Raw genomic sequence first — 19,275 nt, 5'->3', positions numbered from 1 at the left:
CTACCACAATCACAATGTGCCAATGATCAAACTTGCAATAGACACTTTGCCCCTGAGACCACATCCTGAATAATAAACAGTTGTGTTTAGTGGTGAAACCAGGCATCATGGCATAGCAATGACTTCAACACACCTGAAACTCCTCTACGTAGTCCAAAATAAATAAATCAATCAATCACAGGATTGCATAAGTGAAAGAGACTTCAACAGGTTTTCAAGCCCAATCCAGAGCAGTAGAGCAGGTCCAACTCCTCCTCAGCCATCCCTGACAGATATTTGCATAACCTGGTTTTTGCAAGGCCAAAGAACAGAGACTTCACTCACCAGACAACTTACTCCAACTTTTCTCTGCCCTGGACATTAGGAATTTTTTTTCCTTAGTATCTAATTAGAATCTCTGTGTTGCAATTTACAGGCATTCTTGTCCCATTCACTGCAGACATGGGGGAAAAAATAAAAATAAAAATCTTTGCTCCACAGAAAACTTCCTCATATTCAGAGAATCGTATACCTCACCTTAGTCTTTCCATTTTTAACATAAAGACCTTCAAAAACCTTATGTTCCAGACTTAGCAATGATTTTCATTTTTGTCTTCTGGACCCTCCCCAATTTCTCTCCTGAATTGTGATGCTTAAAAGTGGATATAAAGAAAGAGCAACTGTACCTTGTTATATCAAAGCTCCATCTAACCCAGCACTGTCTCAGTAGTCTTCAATAGCAAATAGCTAGGGAATAAGTTTAGGACTAGACAAGTATGTAACAATACCTCACAGGAACATACAACCTCTTAAACTCCAGTAGTTTGCAGCTGAAGGACTTTCCTGATCAGAGAATACTTTCCATATTTCTTGCTTAACAGTGATTTTTTTTTTTTCTTCATTAATTTGTCCAGTAATTCGCTGTAGGTTCACACATCGTGAGAACCAAGAAGCATCAGAGGAACAACAAAAAATGTTTCCTTCTGCTCCAGTGCAACACCCGTCTTCATTCCCTCTTCTTCTAGTGCAAGGAGCCCTAACCTGTGTAAACTTCCCTTGCAGAAAAACGCTTTCACTTCTTGGGTTATTATCGCTGCCTCTCCATGTGCTTGTCAGCTCAACCACATCTTTTTTTGAGTTAGGACTGGGACCAGAACTTCACACAGCATTCCAGGAATATTTTAAGTTTTGCTTTCTTCTGCTTTCCTAACAATTCTTAGGGTCCAGTTTGCTATTTTTGACCACTGACATTGCCACAGAACTATTGTTATAACCCTAAGAGTTCATCCGCGCGACAGGAAAAACACGTGTAAAATTACGATTCTCCCTTCAGATGCATTTTGTTAGATTTATCCTCCATCCAATTTTGTCCGGCTTTTTACCACTTCACTACTTGGTACAAGGGCCCTCAACAATCCTTTGCTGTTCTCCTTCACATGGGCTCTCAGGGATTTAGTCTCATCTCAACCTGAGCGCCTGGCTAATCATCTCCTTTCCTGGAGCAGTTATACCCACACTGCTGACCACCTCTGCAAACCGATCACGGCTGCCTCCTCTCTGCTTCCTGCTCTGCTGTTTGCTCAAGGGTAAGAGGAAAGACAGCCACGTGGGCAGTTTATTTTTGTTGTGAATCTTTTCAGGGACTTTATCAAATGCCATTTGTAAATGCAATTAAACGACGTCAATCCTACCTCCCTTGCCCACACACTCACTGGTCCCTTCAAAGAGCTCCAGCAGATTTTAGATTCATGATTCCTCTCTGCAAAAACTGTGCTGTCTCTTCCCCAGTATATCACATTTCATCGTGTGCCCTCAATTCTTTTCTTCAGAACAGTTTCTACTCAGTTGCCTGGCACAGACATCAGGCCTACTGCTAACAACAGACATAATTACACTGTGGATTATCACGTTTTTTGTGAAGTACAAGGTAGTGGGCACAAGAGCTATAATAAACCGTACCGTCCCTCAGCCAGGCATGCTTGTGAGAGCCAAGATAATTTCCAGATGTCTCAGTATCGCAAGACACAAAGTTAGAGATAATGACCACTTTAGCTACTGCTGTATCTTCTCTTTGTTTGACTAAAAAAAATAATATAGAAGGAAAGATTTGATAAGCTTATTTCTCCAGGGAAAAGACTGAAGGGGGCAGAAACATACAATTGATAGAGGAACACGCATTCAGCAAGCATCCTGACTGTGGGGAAAAAAGAGAGTACAGGCAGAAAGCATCACATAAGCAGCAACACTATTCGAAGGAAGGGTTGATATAAAGAGGATTGATGGAGAGTCATCTGACCCCCCAGCATTCCAAAAAATGCTGTCGTGTAGCATTACAAAACAAGTCTGTCCTAGGGCATGTAGAAGAGGAGGCATTTGTGATAAACCATCCTTTTAACAACACACTAAGATGCACTTCATTTGTTTCCCACAGTCATAAACTGGTATGACATCCACTGAATCTCAGAAACACTGGAACTTGACCAACTGTCATTCAAATACAACTTGAATATTTCAAAGTACAATTAATTGGTTAATCTTTTCAGACTTCATTTCCACATTTAAGCATAAAAAAAAATTCAGTGTGATTGTTATACATAAAAAACGGGAAAAAAAGGAGAGTTTATGACCATTGGAAGAAGGGGCAGGCAACTCAGGAGGACTAGAAGGATGTTGTGAGGTTATGCTGGGAGAAAATTAGAAGGACCAAAGCCCAACTAGAACTTAATCTGGCTACTGCCATAAAAGACACTAAGAAATGTTTCTATAAATACATTAGTAACAAATGGAGGGCTAAGGAGACTCTTCATCCCTTATTGAATGTGGGGGGAACATAGTGACAAAGGATGAGGAAAAGGCTGAGGTACTTAATGTCTTCTTTGCCTCAGTCTTTAATAGACCAGTTGTTCTCAGGGTACCCAGCCCCTTGAGCCGGAAGACAGGGACGGGGAGCAGAATGAAGCCCCCATAATACAAGGGGAAATGGTTAGCAATCTGCTACACCACTTGGACACTCACAAGTCTGTGGGGCTGGATGGGACCCACCCAAAGGTACTGAGGGAGCTCACGGAGAAGCTTGCCAAGCCACTCTCCATCATTTATCAGCAGTCCTGGTTAACAGGGGAGGTCCCCGTTGACTGGAAGTTAGCAAATGTGACACCCATCTGCAAGAAGGGCCAGAAGAAGGATCCAGGGAACTACAGACCTGTCAGCCTGACCTTGGTGCCAGGAAAGGTCATGGAGCAGATCATCCTGAGTGCCATCATGTGGCATGAACAGGGCAACCAGGCAATCAGGTCCAGTCAGCATGGGTTTGTGAAACTCAGGCTTTACAAAAGTCTAGGTAAATAATTGTGACACCCATCTGCAAGAAGGGCCAGAAGAAGGATCCAGGGAACTACAGACCTGTCAGCCTGACCTTGGTGCCAGGAAAGGTCATGGAGCAGATCATCCTGAGTGCCATCATGTGGCATGAACAGGGCAACCAGGCAATCAGGTCCAGTCAGCATGGGTTTGTGAAACTCAGGCTTTACAAAAGTCTAGGTAAATAATGTTCATAGAACCATAGAGTGTTTTGGGTTGGAAGGGACCCCCCCCCCCAGAGGTCATCTAGTCCAACCCCCCTGCAGTGAGCAGGGACACCACAAACTAGATCAGGTTGCTCACCTCTTTCCTATAGGCCCCCTTTAGGTACTGAAAGGCCGCAATCAGGTCTCCCCGCAGCCTTCTTTTCTCTAGACTGAACAAGCCCAACTCTCTCAGCCTGTCCTCATAGGAGAGGTGCTCCAGCCCTCGGATCATTTTAGTAGCCCTCTTCTGGACCCGCTCCAACACTTCCATGTCCTTCTTGTGCTGAGGGCTCCAGAGCTGGACGCAGTACTCTAGGTGAGGTCTCACCAGAGCTGAGTAGAGGGGCAGAATTACCTCCCTCGACCTGCTGGCCACGCTCCTCCTGATGCAGCCCAGAGTACGGTTGGCCTTCTGGGCTGCCAGGGCACATTGCCGGCTCATGTCCAGCTTTTTATCCACCAGCACCCCCAAGTCCCTCTCGGCAGGGCTGCTCTCAATCCTTTCTCCCCCCAGGCTGTATTGATACTGGGGGTTACCCCATCCCAGGTGCAGGACCTTGCACTTGGCCTTGTTGAACCTCATGAGGTTCACACAGGCCCACCTCTCCAGCCTGTCCAGGTCCCTCTGGATGACATCCCGGCCTTCTGGTGTGTCAACCGCACCACTCAGCTTGGTGTCATCTGCAAACTTGCTGAGGGTGCACTCTATCTCACTGTCCAAGTCATTGATGAAGATGTTGAACAGCACCGGTCCTAGTACGGACCCCTGAGGGACACCACTTGTCACCGGTCTCCATCCGGACATTGTGCCGTTGACCACTACCCTCTGGACACGACCATCCAGCCAGTTCCTTATCCACCGAACAGTCCACCCATCAAATCCATAGCTTTCCAATTTAGAGAGAAGGATGTTGTGGGGGACCGTGTCAAAGGCCTTGCAGAAGTCCAGATAGATGACGTCTGTTGGTTGTCCCTTGTCCACTGATGCTGTCACTCCATCATAGAAAGTCACCAGGTTTGTCAGGCAGGACTTGCCCTTGGTGAAGCCATGCTGGCTATCTCGAATTATCTCCCTGGCCTCCATGTGCTTTAGCATAGCTTCTAGGAGGATCTGTTCCATGATCTTCCCAGGCACAGAGGTGAGACTGACAGGTCGGTAGTTCCCAGGGTCTTCCTTTCTACCCTTTTTGAAAATGGGCACAATGTTTCCCTTTTTCCAGTCACCAGGGACTTCACCTGACTGCCATGACTTTTCAAGTATCATGGAGAGGGGCTTGGCGACTACATCGGCCAATTCCCTCAGGACTCTGGGATGCATCTCATCAGGTCCCATATTCATGGCCTTTCCCTCATCCACTAAGTGGGTCACAACAACCCCATGCAATGCTACAGTCTTGGGAATAGTAGCCGGAAAGCTGAAATCTGCCCTGCAGAAAAGGACCTGGGGGTGCTGGTCAACAGCTTGGCTGAATATGAGCCAGCTGTGTGCCCAGCTGGCCAAGGCGGCCAACAGCATCCTGGCTCATATCAGGAATAGTGTGGCCAGCAGGAGTAGGGAAGTGATCGTGCCCATGTACTCAGCACTGGTGAGGCCACACCTCAAATGCTGTGTTCAGTTTTGGGCCCCTCACTACAAGGAGGGCATTGAGGCGCTGAAGCACATCCAAAGAAGGGCAACGAAGCTGGTGAAGGGTCTGGAGCACAGGTTGTGTGAGGAGCAGCTGAGGGAACTGGGATTGTTTAGCCTGGAGAAAAGGAGGCTCAGGGGAGGAGGTTGTAGCAAGGTGGGTGTCAGTCTCTTCTGCCAAGTAACAAGTGATAGGATGACAGGAAACAGCCTCAAGTTGTGCCAGGGGAGGTTTATGTTGAATAATAGGAAATATTTATTCACCGAAAGGGTTGTCAAGCACTGAAACAGGCTGCCCGGGGGAAGTGGTTGAGTCACCATCCCTGGAGGTATTTAAAAGATGTGTAGATGTGGTGCTTAGGGACATGGTTTAGTGGTGGATGTGGCAGTGCTAGGTTAACAGTTGGACTCGATGATCTTAAAGGTCTTTTCCAAGCTAAATGATTCTATGGTTCTGTAATATTTAACAGCATTTATATTGTTATATATAAGAGGAATCAGAGCATATCTTGCTTTGAAAATCACACATTGGAAATCTTATTTTTAGAATTCAAGGTCTGAGTTGTCCTGCAACAGTCATGTTTTGCCATAAAAATCAACAAAATCTGATGACGCTAGACCTGCCCAGTCCAGTACCCTGTCACTGACAGTGATCCACAGCAAGTGCCTAGAGAAGACCATAAGACAAAGGCAAATATATGGAGATACTTCCTCAGAATATTCCCCCTACCTGCAACGATTTGTATTCCCACAACTTCCTAAGCTTGTAAATCATACCTGTATATTTAATAGTCTGATGGATTTCTTCTTCCAAGAATGTGTACAACAGATTCAAATCCATGTACACTGCTTATATCCACAGTGCCCTGTGGATAGAAGTTCCATACTCTGTGTGAAGCAGTACCTCCTTGTGCCTGTCTATCTGATCCTGACTAGTTCCTTATCCTTACAGTGGAAGAGAGAGTGATCTGCTCTCCACACGCTTTTTCCATTGCCTTTTGAACTCCTGGGCAAATACCTCTTGATCTGACAGCCTGCCACACTTCATTTTGTCACCTGATCTATAATGCTGTCTACCAACACTTCAATCTAAAAAAAACCCCAAAACCAAGACAAACAAAAAAGGACAAAAAAGCCCCCACCTCTCCTGAGTTGACACAGACACAGAATAGTGACACAGCGTTTTTGTTACTGCTCTATCTGCCTCAACTGTTTCTTTCACTCTTTCTCCATCCATGGGTTTCATAGATTCTCTAGTACCCTTCTTTCCTCTTGATGCCTGAAAAAAGTTACTACAGTTTTTATGCCTACATCTTCTTCATATCTTCTCCTTGTGCCAGCATGTTAGTATTCAGATTCACCTTCTACATTTACAATAACTGTACATTACATTAGCTCCTTTATTTATGCCCCACCTCCCCCTCTGGGTGCTTCCCAGTGTCTCCCTATCCCTATGTCAGCGAATACCATGTACACTTCCTTCTTATCACCTGCTTTCCTCCGCAGCCAGCCTCCCACATCCAGTCTGTTCCTCCACCAAATCTTGTACTCAGTCCCTTCTCTCGCTTCACAGGTTTCAAATCCTTCTTATCCTTCCCCCATCAGACATTTCAAAGACAACTAACTCAGTGACAGATGACGAGCTCTGGCCTCTCCCACCCTCCCTTCCCTGTGAATACCTATCTTTATTTTTCTCACTGTAACCATTACTGATGCTTTCAACCTGCTGCCTCTATCCCCTCCGGGGGCTATCATGATTTCCTCCTCTTCTCTTCTCTTCTCTTCTCTGCAATCCCTATCCTTTGATGCTTTCCCTTCCAAAAGAACACTTACTTTGTTTCAGCACACTGCCTCTCTGGGACAGATGCCTACTTTGTGTTTGAAAGAGCGCCTGGCATGCTGTGGGCATAAACAGACAAGTAACCGTAGATCTGACATCGTGATTGCAGCAAGGTTGACACAGAGCAGCAACAGGGAGGCTGCCCTACGATGGGCCATAGCAAGACAGCTGAAAAATATAGGATCTTAAAAGTCTCTAATGATCAAGAATGCCACCCAAAGCCTCACCTTCTCACACCATGCAGCCTTTCGGCAAGTTACAAGCTCATGCAGTTGGTCACGGAGAGTCGTTAGATCTCTGGATAATCTGTCAATTTGCCCAGTCAGTCTGTCAGCCCAGAGACAGCATGAGGTCGCCTTTGGTAGCCTGCTTTTCTCCACACAAGTGTCCTGGGACTCACACATATTTGCCTCTTCAGCCATATTATCTAACACAGTTTCCTAAAGGAAAAACAGTAGAAGTAATTTTTCAGTAGGAGCTAAAATGGTCATTCCCCCCTCATCTTGCTGGTAATTCATAACTAGGAACTCACTGCTGCCATCTCAGCATACAGTTGCTCCACAATTCCAGAGTTATTTTAAGAGATAACCTTAGTTCACTACAACATATTTCTAAGTTAACAGAAAACTTATGTTGCTAACCTAGCTTATTTTAGAAAGCACTGCATACTGGGAGCTACTCTCCACTGCACTAAAGCATGAAGTAACACTCAGGGGACAGATCGCCAGTACTGCAGAAGCTCTAACAAAGTGATGACCAGGGTGGAGATCAGTGCTTACACTGTTCAGGAGAGCCCCATCTGCTATGTGGCACAGTAAGCTGTAACACCCATGGGATCACTTGTGCCCATGTAGAACTCTACAAGTTGAGGAACCCCAAGAGATCCCTGCTACAGGCTGATCAGGAGCTCTGTCAGCTCTGCTTGACCATGTCCATGTAGCTGGTTCTATAATTAGTTCTGCAACTGCCTTTGGAGATAGCAACCGCTATTTTAAATACTCAGAAAAAACACTAAATAACTTCAGAGTCCTTGAAATGCATGTACCTATACACCGTGGTGCACAGATTATGTGGAAACACACAGTTTTCAAGCCAGGGTAGCAGAGCAGAACTAAAGGACCCAGGCCTCCTCACTCGAAGAGTATTAAATATTTATTTCCATATTGTTATCAAGACAGTATTAAGTAGGAGAGGTCATCATCTCTTTTAAGGACATAATTTGCATTCAAAATTATCTTTAGAAACTGGAGAAGTAATTTGAAAACAGTGAGAGGAAATTCAGCAGTTGGGGAGCATGGTCTGCACACAGGCAAGGAAAAACCAAATGCATAATTACTGGCTCAGCAGCAACACTGCTGGAGGAGATGTCAGAAAACCAGGAGTCACCAATGTCACACTGTTAAAGTCAAGTACCATTTTATAAAGTACAAGCACAAGTCTCTGTGATGAGAAGAGCACTGACCATAAAACTGACATACAGGTGAGGCACCCAAAGTTAAACACTGTAGGATGTATGGGAATGAGATATGCTTTGTGGATACATCCTACGGCATTTGGGAACAACAATCACCATCAATAAAACAAAAGAAAAAGGCAAGTTCACCGCCCAGCCTTTTGAACAATTTAAAATGATGTGCTGGTCAGGTTTTTTGCAAGTATTTATTTAGGACTTAACTCCAGGAAGCACACAGAGACTAAGACTCACAATGCTCACTACACTGTTCAACACGTCAAAGGCAAATGTTTTGGTGGATACCCTGAAATACTACAAGACTTGCAGTTACATTTTGCCTATTTGGAGCGAGGCTTATGCTAGTGTTGATGCTTTCCAAATAACCATAAGATGGTAGACATGTAAAGCAAAAACCATTATATAACTAAAGGCAATTTGAATGGCTCTGCCTTGGAAGTACTCTTCAAGACAGGTGAGGTAATTTTACACTCCCGCACCTTGCTTTCAGTGTAGAACAAGGCATATCGGCAATTAACAGTCAGCTCACTGATTCTCAAAATTTTGTAAACTCCTGTAGCTAATGCGGTGCTCTGAAGAATTATTTTCAGCAACTGTGAATAGGCAAAAGTTGTAGAGAGAAGTGAGATGGATTGTACCGTTTACACTCACTTGAGAAATCGTAAGATGCACAGAGAAAGGCTTATTGATTTTCTTATGATCATTCAACACAGTTCAAGGGGAAATCGGCAATTTCAACACATTATTTGGCTGGGAAAAATGAAGTTGTTCTCAATATCAGCTGCTTGCAAATTTAGTTGTTCTCAAGTCTGCAATAAAGCTTAGAGACCCTCTTCTGAAAAGCCATTTAATTTTAACAAAATGTACGATTGCTACACTTAAAAAACATTAAAGAGATGAAGATCAGACATTTTCATTTGTGTTAACTGTATGAAACTCTGCCACACTGCCCTGAAATTCCTCAGCTTAGCTGGGTGAGTCTTACTCAAGAAAACAGAGGGACAAAGGAGAACTAAGAAAACACTCCTTACTTTACCAAAGGCATCTTCTCCTTCTCAAGTGCTATTGAACAGTTGGTTTGCAGCATTTTTGTGGGAAGGGGCCTTTGGAAGTGGTCAGCTATCTGTTAGAGTCAAGAAAGCTGCACCCTGTGAAATTAGTTTGATTCATTACCATCCACTGCCAATAAACTGGTTCCAGTTGCTTCCACTCCAGAAAGGCTTCTAGCTGCATGGTTTCAGACTCCAGAAGCTGTAACAGCTAGAGGAAAGGAGACAAAAGAAAGAAAATCAGGTAACATTAGTCAATTGTGAACCAAATGAAACATGCGTTTGGTCTAAATGACAAAAAGAGTGTCAGTGGTACACAGGACAACACTTTACAAGAACATTGTAAAAACAGCTGCGGAAATATGGTGTGAAACACTTTTCCCAGCATCACTGATTTATTCCTCACCCCAAACGTATAAACACCATCAGCTTTTACATACATAAATATAAGTTTCCATATTGTTTCGAGGGATTAAAGAGCCATAACGCTGATATATTAAAGCATGACCATCTTCAAATCTTCTGCACTTCTTGACTACCAAAATAAGCTATGTTTCTCCAAGGGTATTTTTTTATCTATCCATTCACTCACATTTATCAAGGCTGTAAGGTTTAAAACCTTCTCTTCCAGGACATATACAGCTTTCACTTAGCTAAAACTTACACAATTGGTCTTTGACTGGGTCTCCTCATATTCAATAGTAATGACCCCAGCTGCGACATACAGGTACCACCACTAGTCCAATGTATCTCCTTCCTGTGCTGCTCCCACACCTGAAGAAAACTCAGAACTCCAGCAACTCCATTCCTCTCTGCCTCCTCCCCCAAAACCTTTCATCCCTCATTCAGATCACTCAAACTGAGATGACCTCTGATGCTCCAAAATAGTATGGAAGAACTCCCTCTAAAAATGTTATGTATTTTATAAATTGTCTGATCTGCTGCATGAGGAATCCCTCCCTTTACCTGAGAGCACGTGAAGAAGTTATGTTCTAGCTATATGGATTGTAATTTTTTCATAATTATATACATAACAAACGTATATAGAGAAAGAGAGATTCCAAGATTAAATATTTATATACCAGTAAAACAAAAGTTCTTGGAAAGAATGATAGATGAACAAATTGAGTATAAATTGGAGCTTACCAGTGTTTTCAGTTTGAAATTAACAACTTTAACACCAATCTGACACCAAACCCAACTTTTTAAGGTGACACACAAACAGTATATGGTCCCGAAGAGAATGATAAAGAAGAAATCAGTAGCAGTTAAACCCACCTGATATAGACAACTATCTTCTGCTAGCTTTGATGGGTTTAGTTACTTACTGCATAACATACAGTAACTGCAAAGCACGAGTTGACTTTGCAATTTTATTCTGCAGATATAACTTTAAGATAAAGAAATCAAAGAAAGGAACGCACTTTGCAAGAGTAATTGCTGCAAATCATGAGCAGTTTCCTCTGAAACACTGCTGGATCCAAAAGACTATTACACATTTGTTCGCACAACTGACACTTGGCATTATACTTAATGACTTTGCTAGTTTCAAGCTCAGCTGGTATATGAAAGGTGGAAGAATGGGTTTCTGTCTCCTTTTAGCTTTTCTCCTTTTTTTCATAGGTATACCTACAGCACAGACGGCTTACATTATGGGATCTGATGCTGGCAATAAAAGCCAGGCAAAAAGTTGATTAAATATTCAGGCAACAGCTAACTTGATTTTAAAGTAGCTTTGTAATGTGGTCATGAGCTGTGTGTGATTGCAGTATGAACATGTCTTGTGACAGCCACAGAGGGCTGCAGGTCGGAATGGGCAGCTTTTAATTTTAAGCCTTCAAAAGTAAAAAATCTTAGTAAAAACATCTTTAGTCTTAGTCTCCCTAGAGGAGTCCTGAATGTTAAAAAAGCCATATGCCACTTGCTTTCACACCACAGCTGAAAGAATATGGTTCTGAAACTTTACCAAACCTGTAAATGATCTGTTGGAGTTAATGGACCTCAATAACAGTCAAAGCTTTCTGAGCAGTCTCCTCTTACCTTTTTGCATTTTGGGGTTCTTTTGTTGCTTTTTTTAATTTTAAGCTGCTCCATTAGTCACACAAAACTTGAACAGCTCATTTGAAAGCATTCATCTGACTCACCTACTTACGGCATCCTCACCTTCCTCTATGATATCGCCACCCTCAGAAATATCAGGGCAGCAACTGTATGCCATAAATCAATATTGGGGTGACTACACCGCTCATCCTAGGAGGACAGTTTTCAACCTAGCTGGAACGCGCCGTGACAGGATTAGGCAGCCTGAAATAGCCAACATTTGAGTTTCTGCCCCGAGGGACAGAAGACACTGTTCCTTGATTCAAATATCCTCTGCCATTCTTTATATGGGCCTTGCAAGACTGTGATGTTATTGCAGCACAGAGAATAAAGCAGAACACAATAAAAACTAATGTACTACAAATATCCTTGAGATACCTTAGCAAAAACCATAAAAACAAGTAAACGTTCAAGGCGGGGACAGGGACAACAAATTGTAGGTCTGCACGCCATGAATTTGGTCACAAGGACAGCTTCCACATGACCCAGGGATGACAGGCTTTCACTCAGACATAACTGCACTTAGCAAATGAACAGCTACCTGTATCAGCCAGCTTCTTTCCCCCAAACTCACCCTTCACTCAAGCTTCTCATGAGCATTTATCGTTCTTTAACTAAACCACGTTATTTTGTGGTTTTGAGGTCAAGGGTGCACATTTTCTTAGGTCACTCATCGCAGTCATGCCTGGAATTTCAGCTGTATTTGCAATTGAGGAAACCAAAGTCCAAATTGTACCTTTTTTTACGCATTTTCCCTAAACACAGTACCTTTTCTTATACATTTAGTACCAACAACAGTTCACAAAGGGATGCTTCTACATGCGATGAGCAGTCCCATTCCTGATGCTATATAAACCTCTCAAAACACAAGACAAATTTGCAAGCTGCAACTAAAGCTGCCTGCCCATTTTCATTGACCTAGACACCCAGATGTTGTTATGCCTCCTAATGAAATTTAAAGACTAACATCTGCAGAAGAACATTAATTTTGTCTCATGAACAAAGTGAAGCAGCAAGTCAGAAATGTGCCTCGCATGGATATCTAAATGATGCTTAGGGATAACGTATGAAAATTGTCTTTCTCTCCACACAAAATTAAGACAACGAAATCTATTTCCTTCATTCTTCTGGAGGAAGTTATTGCTCTAAAATACTTACACAGAGAGAAAAAGTAATGACAAACTCAAATTGCTAATCGCTGTGGAGAAGTAATTCCATAATGAATGCTGAGAGCAAATACTTTGCAGTAACAACTTCTCTAAACCATTGTAAAGAAACCATCACGGGTGTAAACGACTTTCAAGCAACAGCTTTGCCATAGAGGCTAAACTGTGCTTAACTGAGCTGTCTCAGAGCAGGCTGCCAGGAAACCTCAGAGCGATGCAGAAGAATGTGACCTCTGTAAAGAACAAACCTCGCTTCCTCTGACATGCGGCTGTGACCTCCAAAGCCAAACATGCCACATCCAATGCAGCTCACGGAACTCAGGAAACCTTGGGACCTTCAGCTGCAAAAGTTCTAGGTGACAACATCTAGGTGGTTTGAGATACTCAGAGACCAAAGTTGAGTCCCCTTTAGTATCCACAAACTGAACTTGCACCAAAATCTTTAAACATATTTATAATTACTTTTTCTGTTGAGATATTAATCTTTTTCATATTATTTACTAGCATATTGCTAAATTCATTGATGCCTGGAGGCTGCTGCAGAAATCAATATTTAATAATTTTCAGTATAATGCATCCTTTTCACAGGCTAAGTTCCAGAGAGCTCCCTGCAACAAGTATTTAATCTCTGATGCCCACAGATCGTAATTCAACTACTATAGTACTGGCAAAAGTACTTTTTAATCAAAAATTGCTTTGCCTAAATATTCATAAAATCACCCTATTGTTAGACAGACAAAAAACGGTCTTTCTGCAATAAATAAAAAGTTTCTTGGCTCAGAGACAAAATACTGCTGATTCATCACATATTCACATATGACTGTAGATAGAAAACTCTCATTGGACTCCAGACCATTGCAAACCTCACTCCAAAAGCCAACATCTCTGAAGTATGACTCAGGACAGAGTTGGCTTAGTATGAAAGCTTATATGGGGAAAGCATCAAAAGACTATTTCATACTTTTATTTGTTTAATAGGAAATGGCTTTATTCAACTTGAAATTTGGTAATCTGAATACTAGTTCTGAATATCTAACAACTGCAGGAGAGAAGGTAAGTGAAGTTCCTTCCAAAAAATGCAAAGAAAGGGGTAAACACTCATGGAAGAGTTACACAATTTACATTACCAGACATAAACCATAACTAGGATTAAGGCTTTAGAGACCTAACCAAGCATCAGATGAAATAACAAATTACAACACAGCTTCATCTCTGCTACCAATACAAAACTCCCTTACTAGAAAAACAAGCAAACCTTGACAAATGAGAGCCTCTCTGCAGGCAGGCTGCTAGGTGGATGAGTTGGTTTAAAATGGCACATACTGCCCAAATTGCACTTTAGCAGGGCTAAGTTTTGAGACAACCCCTTCACCAAAAACCAGAGAAAATCTTGATATCATAAGCATCTCAGGCTGGGACACAAAAACAACACTGTAGGTGGACACACTCAGTGCTCCAAGATCCAGTTCTACAGTGTGATTTCTTCAGAAGCAAAGCTGGTTTAGGACATTCCCATATATCCCTTGAAGACTGAAGCAAAAAAATAAATAGGCCTGAAAACTAGAAAATCACACTGGAGTAGTGTGAAGTACAAGCAGCTGAAGAGCAAAAACCAACAGACCAGTAAAGCAGCCTCCTGCCGCAAGGCAAATAAAGATCTGCTCAAGTAATTTCTCTGCCTGTGAAATATCGCTGAGGGTTGAGACAGAGCAGGAGAAACGCTGCAGCCCAACCAGCACAAGGTGGGTGGATCAGAAAGGCTCCTGGATGACAGAAGTGGATGACAACTTCTCCCACTTCCAGCTATGGACCCCATAGGGGCCTTGACCGAAACACTAGCAGGGGTGGGGAAAGGCCCTCTGTAGCTCCAGAAGCAGGTATTTCTGTGTCTGCTGAGCATCATCTCTTTCAGAATTGTAATGGTTTGGGGGGTTTTTTTGTGGTGCAGACTGTAAGGGAAAACAAGGCTTGGATCTTTTGCAGAAGAGAAAATACGTAAAATACAAAGCACAGCAGCGTTGGGTCAAAGAGTGTAATTCCAGATGCCTGGATGTGTGCAAAACCTCCAACACCTAAAACAAAATAGGTGACTTTTCCACTCACCAACACCAGTTTTATACCACCGCAGCTCAAACTTCAATTGAGCTATCTCAGTTTTACATTGCTGAGAGCAGGGAATCAAACCACTAGTTAAAAACTTAAGTGACAAAGATCATCATTATAAAACATAATTGCTATTTGTGGAGGGATTTAGAAAACAGCTGTTTAAAATGAAACTGAAAGAAAATGGAATTTAAAGCAAACAAAATGAGGCATTTGGCACATAAAAAAATGTACTACAGCTTTCATATTGATAGGAAATGAACTGGGATGTACCAACAACGACATTCATTTGCAGAGGAACAGGTCAATGAATGGACTAGTTTGCATTTTTCCCTGTGGAAATGGGATATATTAAAACAGGGAAAAAAGATTAGGAAAAAGAAGACTGAAGTGCGAGCCTTATGCTTTAACAACCAAGATCAAGATGTATGAGAACACAAAAGGTACACATTTTCTTCCCCAAAGGTACCACTGACTCTGGGTGCCTAACGTGGCATACCTGAAGAGCCAAATTTTCAGGCAGTGCTAAGTACCTTTAGCTGAATATATGCTCAGTTAAAGCACATCCAGTAGGTACCAAAAAAATCATGATTTACTTTAGAGAAATCTCAGCCAGAGGATTTCAAAGGAAAGCACCAAATTGTATCACAGTACTGCCCGACAGATGTTCATATTGTACTGCCAACCAGAACCCCCATGTAGCTGATGTAAAAAAAAGACCATTATTCATCTGCTTTTATTCAGACTGTTTCTGTACACAGAACAAAGCATTATCCACGCTCAGTTTTTTCTTTCACCCTCCCCCGTATACTTGCCTATTTTCCTCTATTTTTAACAGACCGCAAAAACGTACACAGAAATCAAGAGGAACAAGCAATTTCTAATTTGCTTTTTAAACTCCTCTGAATTCAGAATTGACGCTGCACTTCTGAACAGTACTGATATCCTGGTTTCTGTATGTTTCCACGCAGGATGTTACTACACCATGAAGAAACGCTAGTCATAGAAGCAGCATTTCCCTTCCTTTGCGTGTGTGTGTGTTATGACTACTAACTTCAGCAGGGGAGCTAACCCTTTCGGTTTTACCCTCCCCCCTTTATTATCCCATCCATTCTTGCCACCGGCTTATTATATCCACCTACCCTGTCCTTCCTTATCCTGTGTTTGGCAGTGAATAGACAAAACCACTATACTTTGTTTGTTTTTTTTTTTTTTTTTTTTTTAAAATCGGCCCGTATTGCAAACACCTACTAAGCCAAATAGCTTTTTTTCTTCCGTTGAGCTTTAGTACTTTCCCTTCAAAATAAAGGGCTACATAGCATAAGTTGAGCACAAGTGATGTCAAACTCCTGTGGGGGCTTTGGCTCAGATGTACATCATGACTAGGACTGGCTTGTACTGATACAGAATGTAAGGTTTATACTTCTTTGAAAGGTTTGGTCTGTGGCCTATAGCTGACCTATTCAGAGATTTTTGAAAGGGTATTTCTTTGCTGCAAGCAATTAACAGGCCTTGCATAAGTTCCTTAAGATACAGGGGACCAGCAGACACCAAGATAAGAGACTCAAAAACCTTGAGCCTTGTCAAGAAGCTGCGAACTCTAGCTGTATTGTGTCCTTTAGGTGACCTTAGTTCATTATAATTCCGTTATAATACTAAAAGATCCACTCTCGGGTAGAGAAAGCCCCTACTAACGGAAGCCCCCTCCTCACAGAATATGCGCAGTTAAGACAAAGGATGCTGTGACTTGAAGTGGAGATGGGACATGGTAGAACCAAGAAGAACGACAGTGACTAATGTAAGTGATTACTGTTGCTTAGAATGTATAAATGCTTACCCTGTGTTCATTAAGGGTGTGCTTGATTTGTGGAAGTTTCCACCGAGCACCCAGCGCTGCAAATAAAGAATGCCTGCTTTTTAAAACTCCAAATTGATTCTTAGAGAGTCTTCTTGACCGGCTTTTTCAGTAACAGTACAGCATCCACAGAAACAGAAACCCAACCACCAACAAATATAAATGTTAAATAAAATTTGGCTCTCACCCAAAGACAAAAAGAGAAGCATAAAAAATGGTTTCCACCACTGGAGACCCAACAGCACACAGAATTATCACCGATGTTCATGTTAGTTAAACAATGAATTTAAAAAGTTATTCGCTATGCGGACTAGTCTAAGCTTGCCAACTTTATACGAATACAGTTTCTCCCAGCCTAGCTCTTTGACAAGCCATCATAGCCTATCACACATGCAGGTATTTTCATACATTTTAAAATATGCATTATTGACTAGAGAAACTACTAATTTAAAGTCTGCTACAGTCTCCCTTATGTCAATTCATTTCTCTTGCTAGTCTCTTAACAGAGTCCTTTAAATTAAGCGAAAAACATATTTTAAAAGAACCACAAATCCAAAACCACTTGCAAAGCATGAGTAACAGCTGATTTTATAACTCTATTTCCTTGGCTATTTAAAAAATCCAAAAATACCTGCTGTAGAGCTGAGTTAACATTATGGGCCAATTGCACAGAGTTTAATTTTACAAGGCTATAAAAAAAGCACTACCAGCCTCCTTCCAACCTGAGCTGCATTGTCACCTCTAAAAACCAGAGCTCGGTTCAGTTCAGCTTTCCAGCAACAGTTCAGTTGCCACCAAAGCCACTGCAATATATGAATTTCACTGTAGCTTGCTGCTTTAACTAGCATGAGGCTGGAGAATACAGTGGCCCTGTTTTGCTTGACTTTACGGATGGGTTAAGTGTGTTCCTGATGCAGCGGTGGATGTAGGACAACAGAGGTCCCAGCGAGGGATCACAAAAGCATTATAGCTCTGGGGCACTTCAGGATCAGCCTTCATCAATAGCCCTATTTTGGCACAGGAGAAGAGTGACAAGCCTGAAGACCCTTTTCTGTTAGAAGCGGATAACCGATTCCCCTTTTGGATGAAAACAACAACAGTAAAGACTCCACAAGTAAAGACGCTCTGAACTCTCTAGTGACTACTGTTGGCTTCAAGGCACAATTCAAGAGATGGATTATGAGTTTTAAAGCTCCTCACCTCAGCATTTTTTTTCCTGAGATTTAATTTGTTCCTTCAGGGCCCAGTATCCCAGCTAAGATCCACTAGGCTGGACCAATGAGACCCTTTCAGACTCCATCACCAAAGAATGGCAGCAAGTAAGCAACTCTCACTCTGAACTCTCCTACCAAGGAAGGTTAAGAGGCAGCACGACCAGGGTATTTTGATATGAGTGTGGAGACAAGACACACCTCTTACACCACACATGCCCCTCCACATCAGCCTCAGCTGACCCAGCTGATAAATGGGAATTTCATCAGTCAGCTTGCAGATACCAGATATGATGCTGGTACTACCTTTTCCTTAGCACTGTATGGGACCACAGAGCCTACCTGGCCTCCCTGCACTGGCCCAAAGCATCACCTGAGCTGGGGCAGCTTCCTCCCACCAGTGGGTTTGTTAGCACTTCCACCAAAAAAAAATTATCCAATACCAACCAACGACAAAGCACCTCAGCCTTGTCTCTCCAGCTTATTAATTCCAGCTGCATTGTCTCAGGTGGAATTATATTATAGTATGTCACTGTCACTGTCACAGCATTCAAATTATGTTAAGTACAGCATAAAACAAGCAAAAGCACAAAATCAGCAGTGAAACTCAGTATCATCCTATCAGTTTTTCTGTCACTGGCAATCACAACCAAGTGTTCATATCAGCCAAGCCACATAGTGCAGCTCCTACTTCAATGCAGTACGTATCTACTGTGTTTCAGAGATATCATCCCTTCTTATGGTGTAGGGGACCAAGATATTGCTGCTACACAGTCCAACAATTTATGGAGTCTGTGATGAACCACTACATCGTTTTTCAAGGACCAAGAACTCTACATGCTTGGTCAATAAAATGCACCAAGAAATAACTCATCCCAAAAGAATGGTGACGGCAACTCCAGAACTGCAGCTCTATTAACTCCTTTTTTTTTGTATGGATAAGTTTAGCTGAAGGCAATATTAGTGACAAATTGCAGCCTGGGGAAATTTTCAGATCAAGGTAATAATGCCATGAGGTAGAATGATTTGCTTTAGTGTTGCTATATAATGCTGCCAGTTCTTCCAACGGGACACTAATTGCAGCCAGAGGCCACCTTGCTTAAAAAATATCTAAAGAAATATTTTAGCACTAAAACTGTCTGGAGTAATAAAAAAAATAAAGCATCCTTCCCAAGAAGGGGCACTGGGAAAGTAAAATCAGGTACAGAGTTCAAAAACTAAATGATTCATGGTTGGTTGACGAGCTAGTGCTTGTCAGCTGAAGAAGCTGGTCTTGTGCTGACAGCGTCAGCTGCCAAGCAGAACCAT

The 19,275-nt window shown here is 42.4% G+C and overlaps 1 protein-coding gene across 1 annotated transcript in view; it reads right to left on the bottom strand.

Annotated features, from left to right (window-relative positions):
* Window positions 1-19,275, bottom strand: part of TEDC1 (tubulin epsilon and delta complex 1) — a 79,947-nt gene that overhangs the window by 17,428 nt on the left and 43,244 nt on the right. The window contains exons 7-8 of the mRNA XM_035900767.1: window positions 9,657-9,743; window positions 7,240-7,452 (exon numbers count right to left, since the gene is read on the bottom strand). Coding sequence (XP_035756660.1) covers window positions 7,240-7,452; window positions 9,657-9,743 — 300 coding nt within the window. The remainder of the gene's footprint in view (window positions 1-7,239; window positions 7,453-9,656; window positions 9,744-19,275) is intronic.

The sequence above is a fragment of the Egretta garzetta genome, unplaced genomic scaffold (genome assembly GCF_000687185.1).
Source record: "Egretta garzetta isolate BGI_Z169 unplaced genomic scaffold, ASM68718v1 scaffold598, whole genome shotgun sequence".
NCBI lineage: Eukaryota > Metazoa > Chordata > Aves > Pelecaniformes > Ardeidae > Egretta > Egretta garzetta.
The sequence above is the reverse complement of the archived record's forward strand: the minus strand, read 5'-3'. Positions and strand labels throughout refer to the sequence as shown.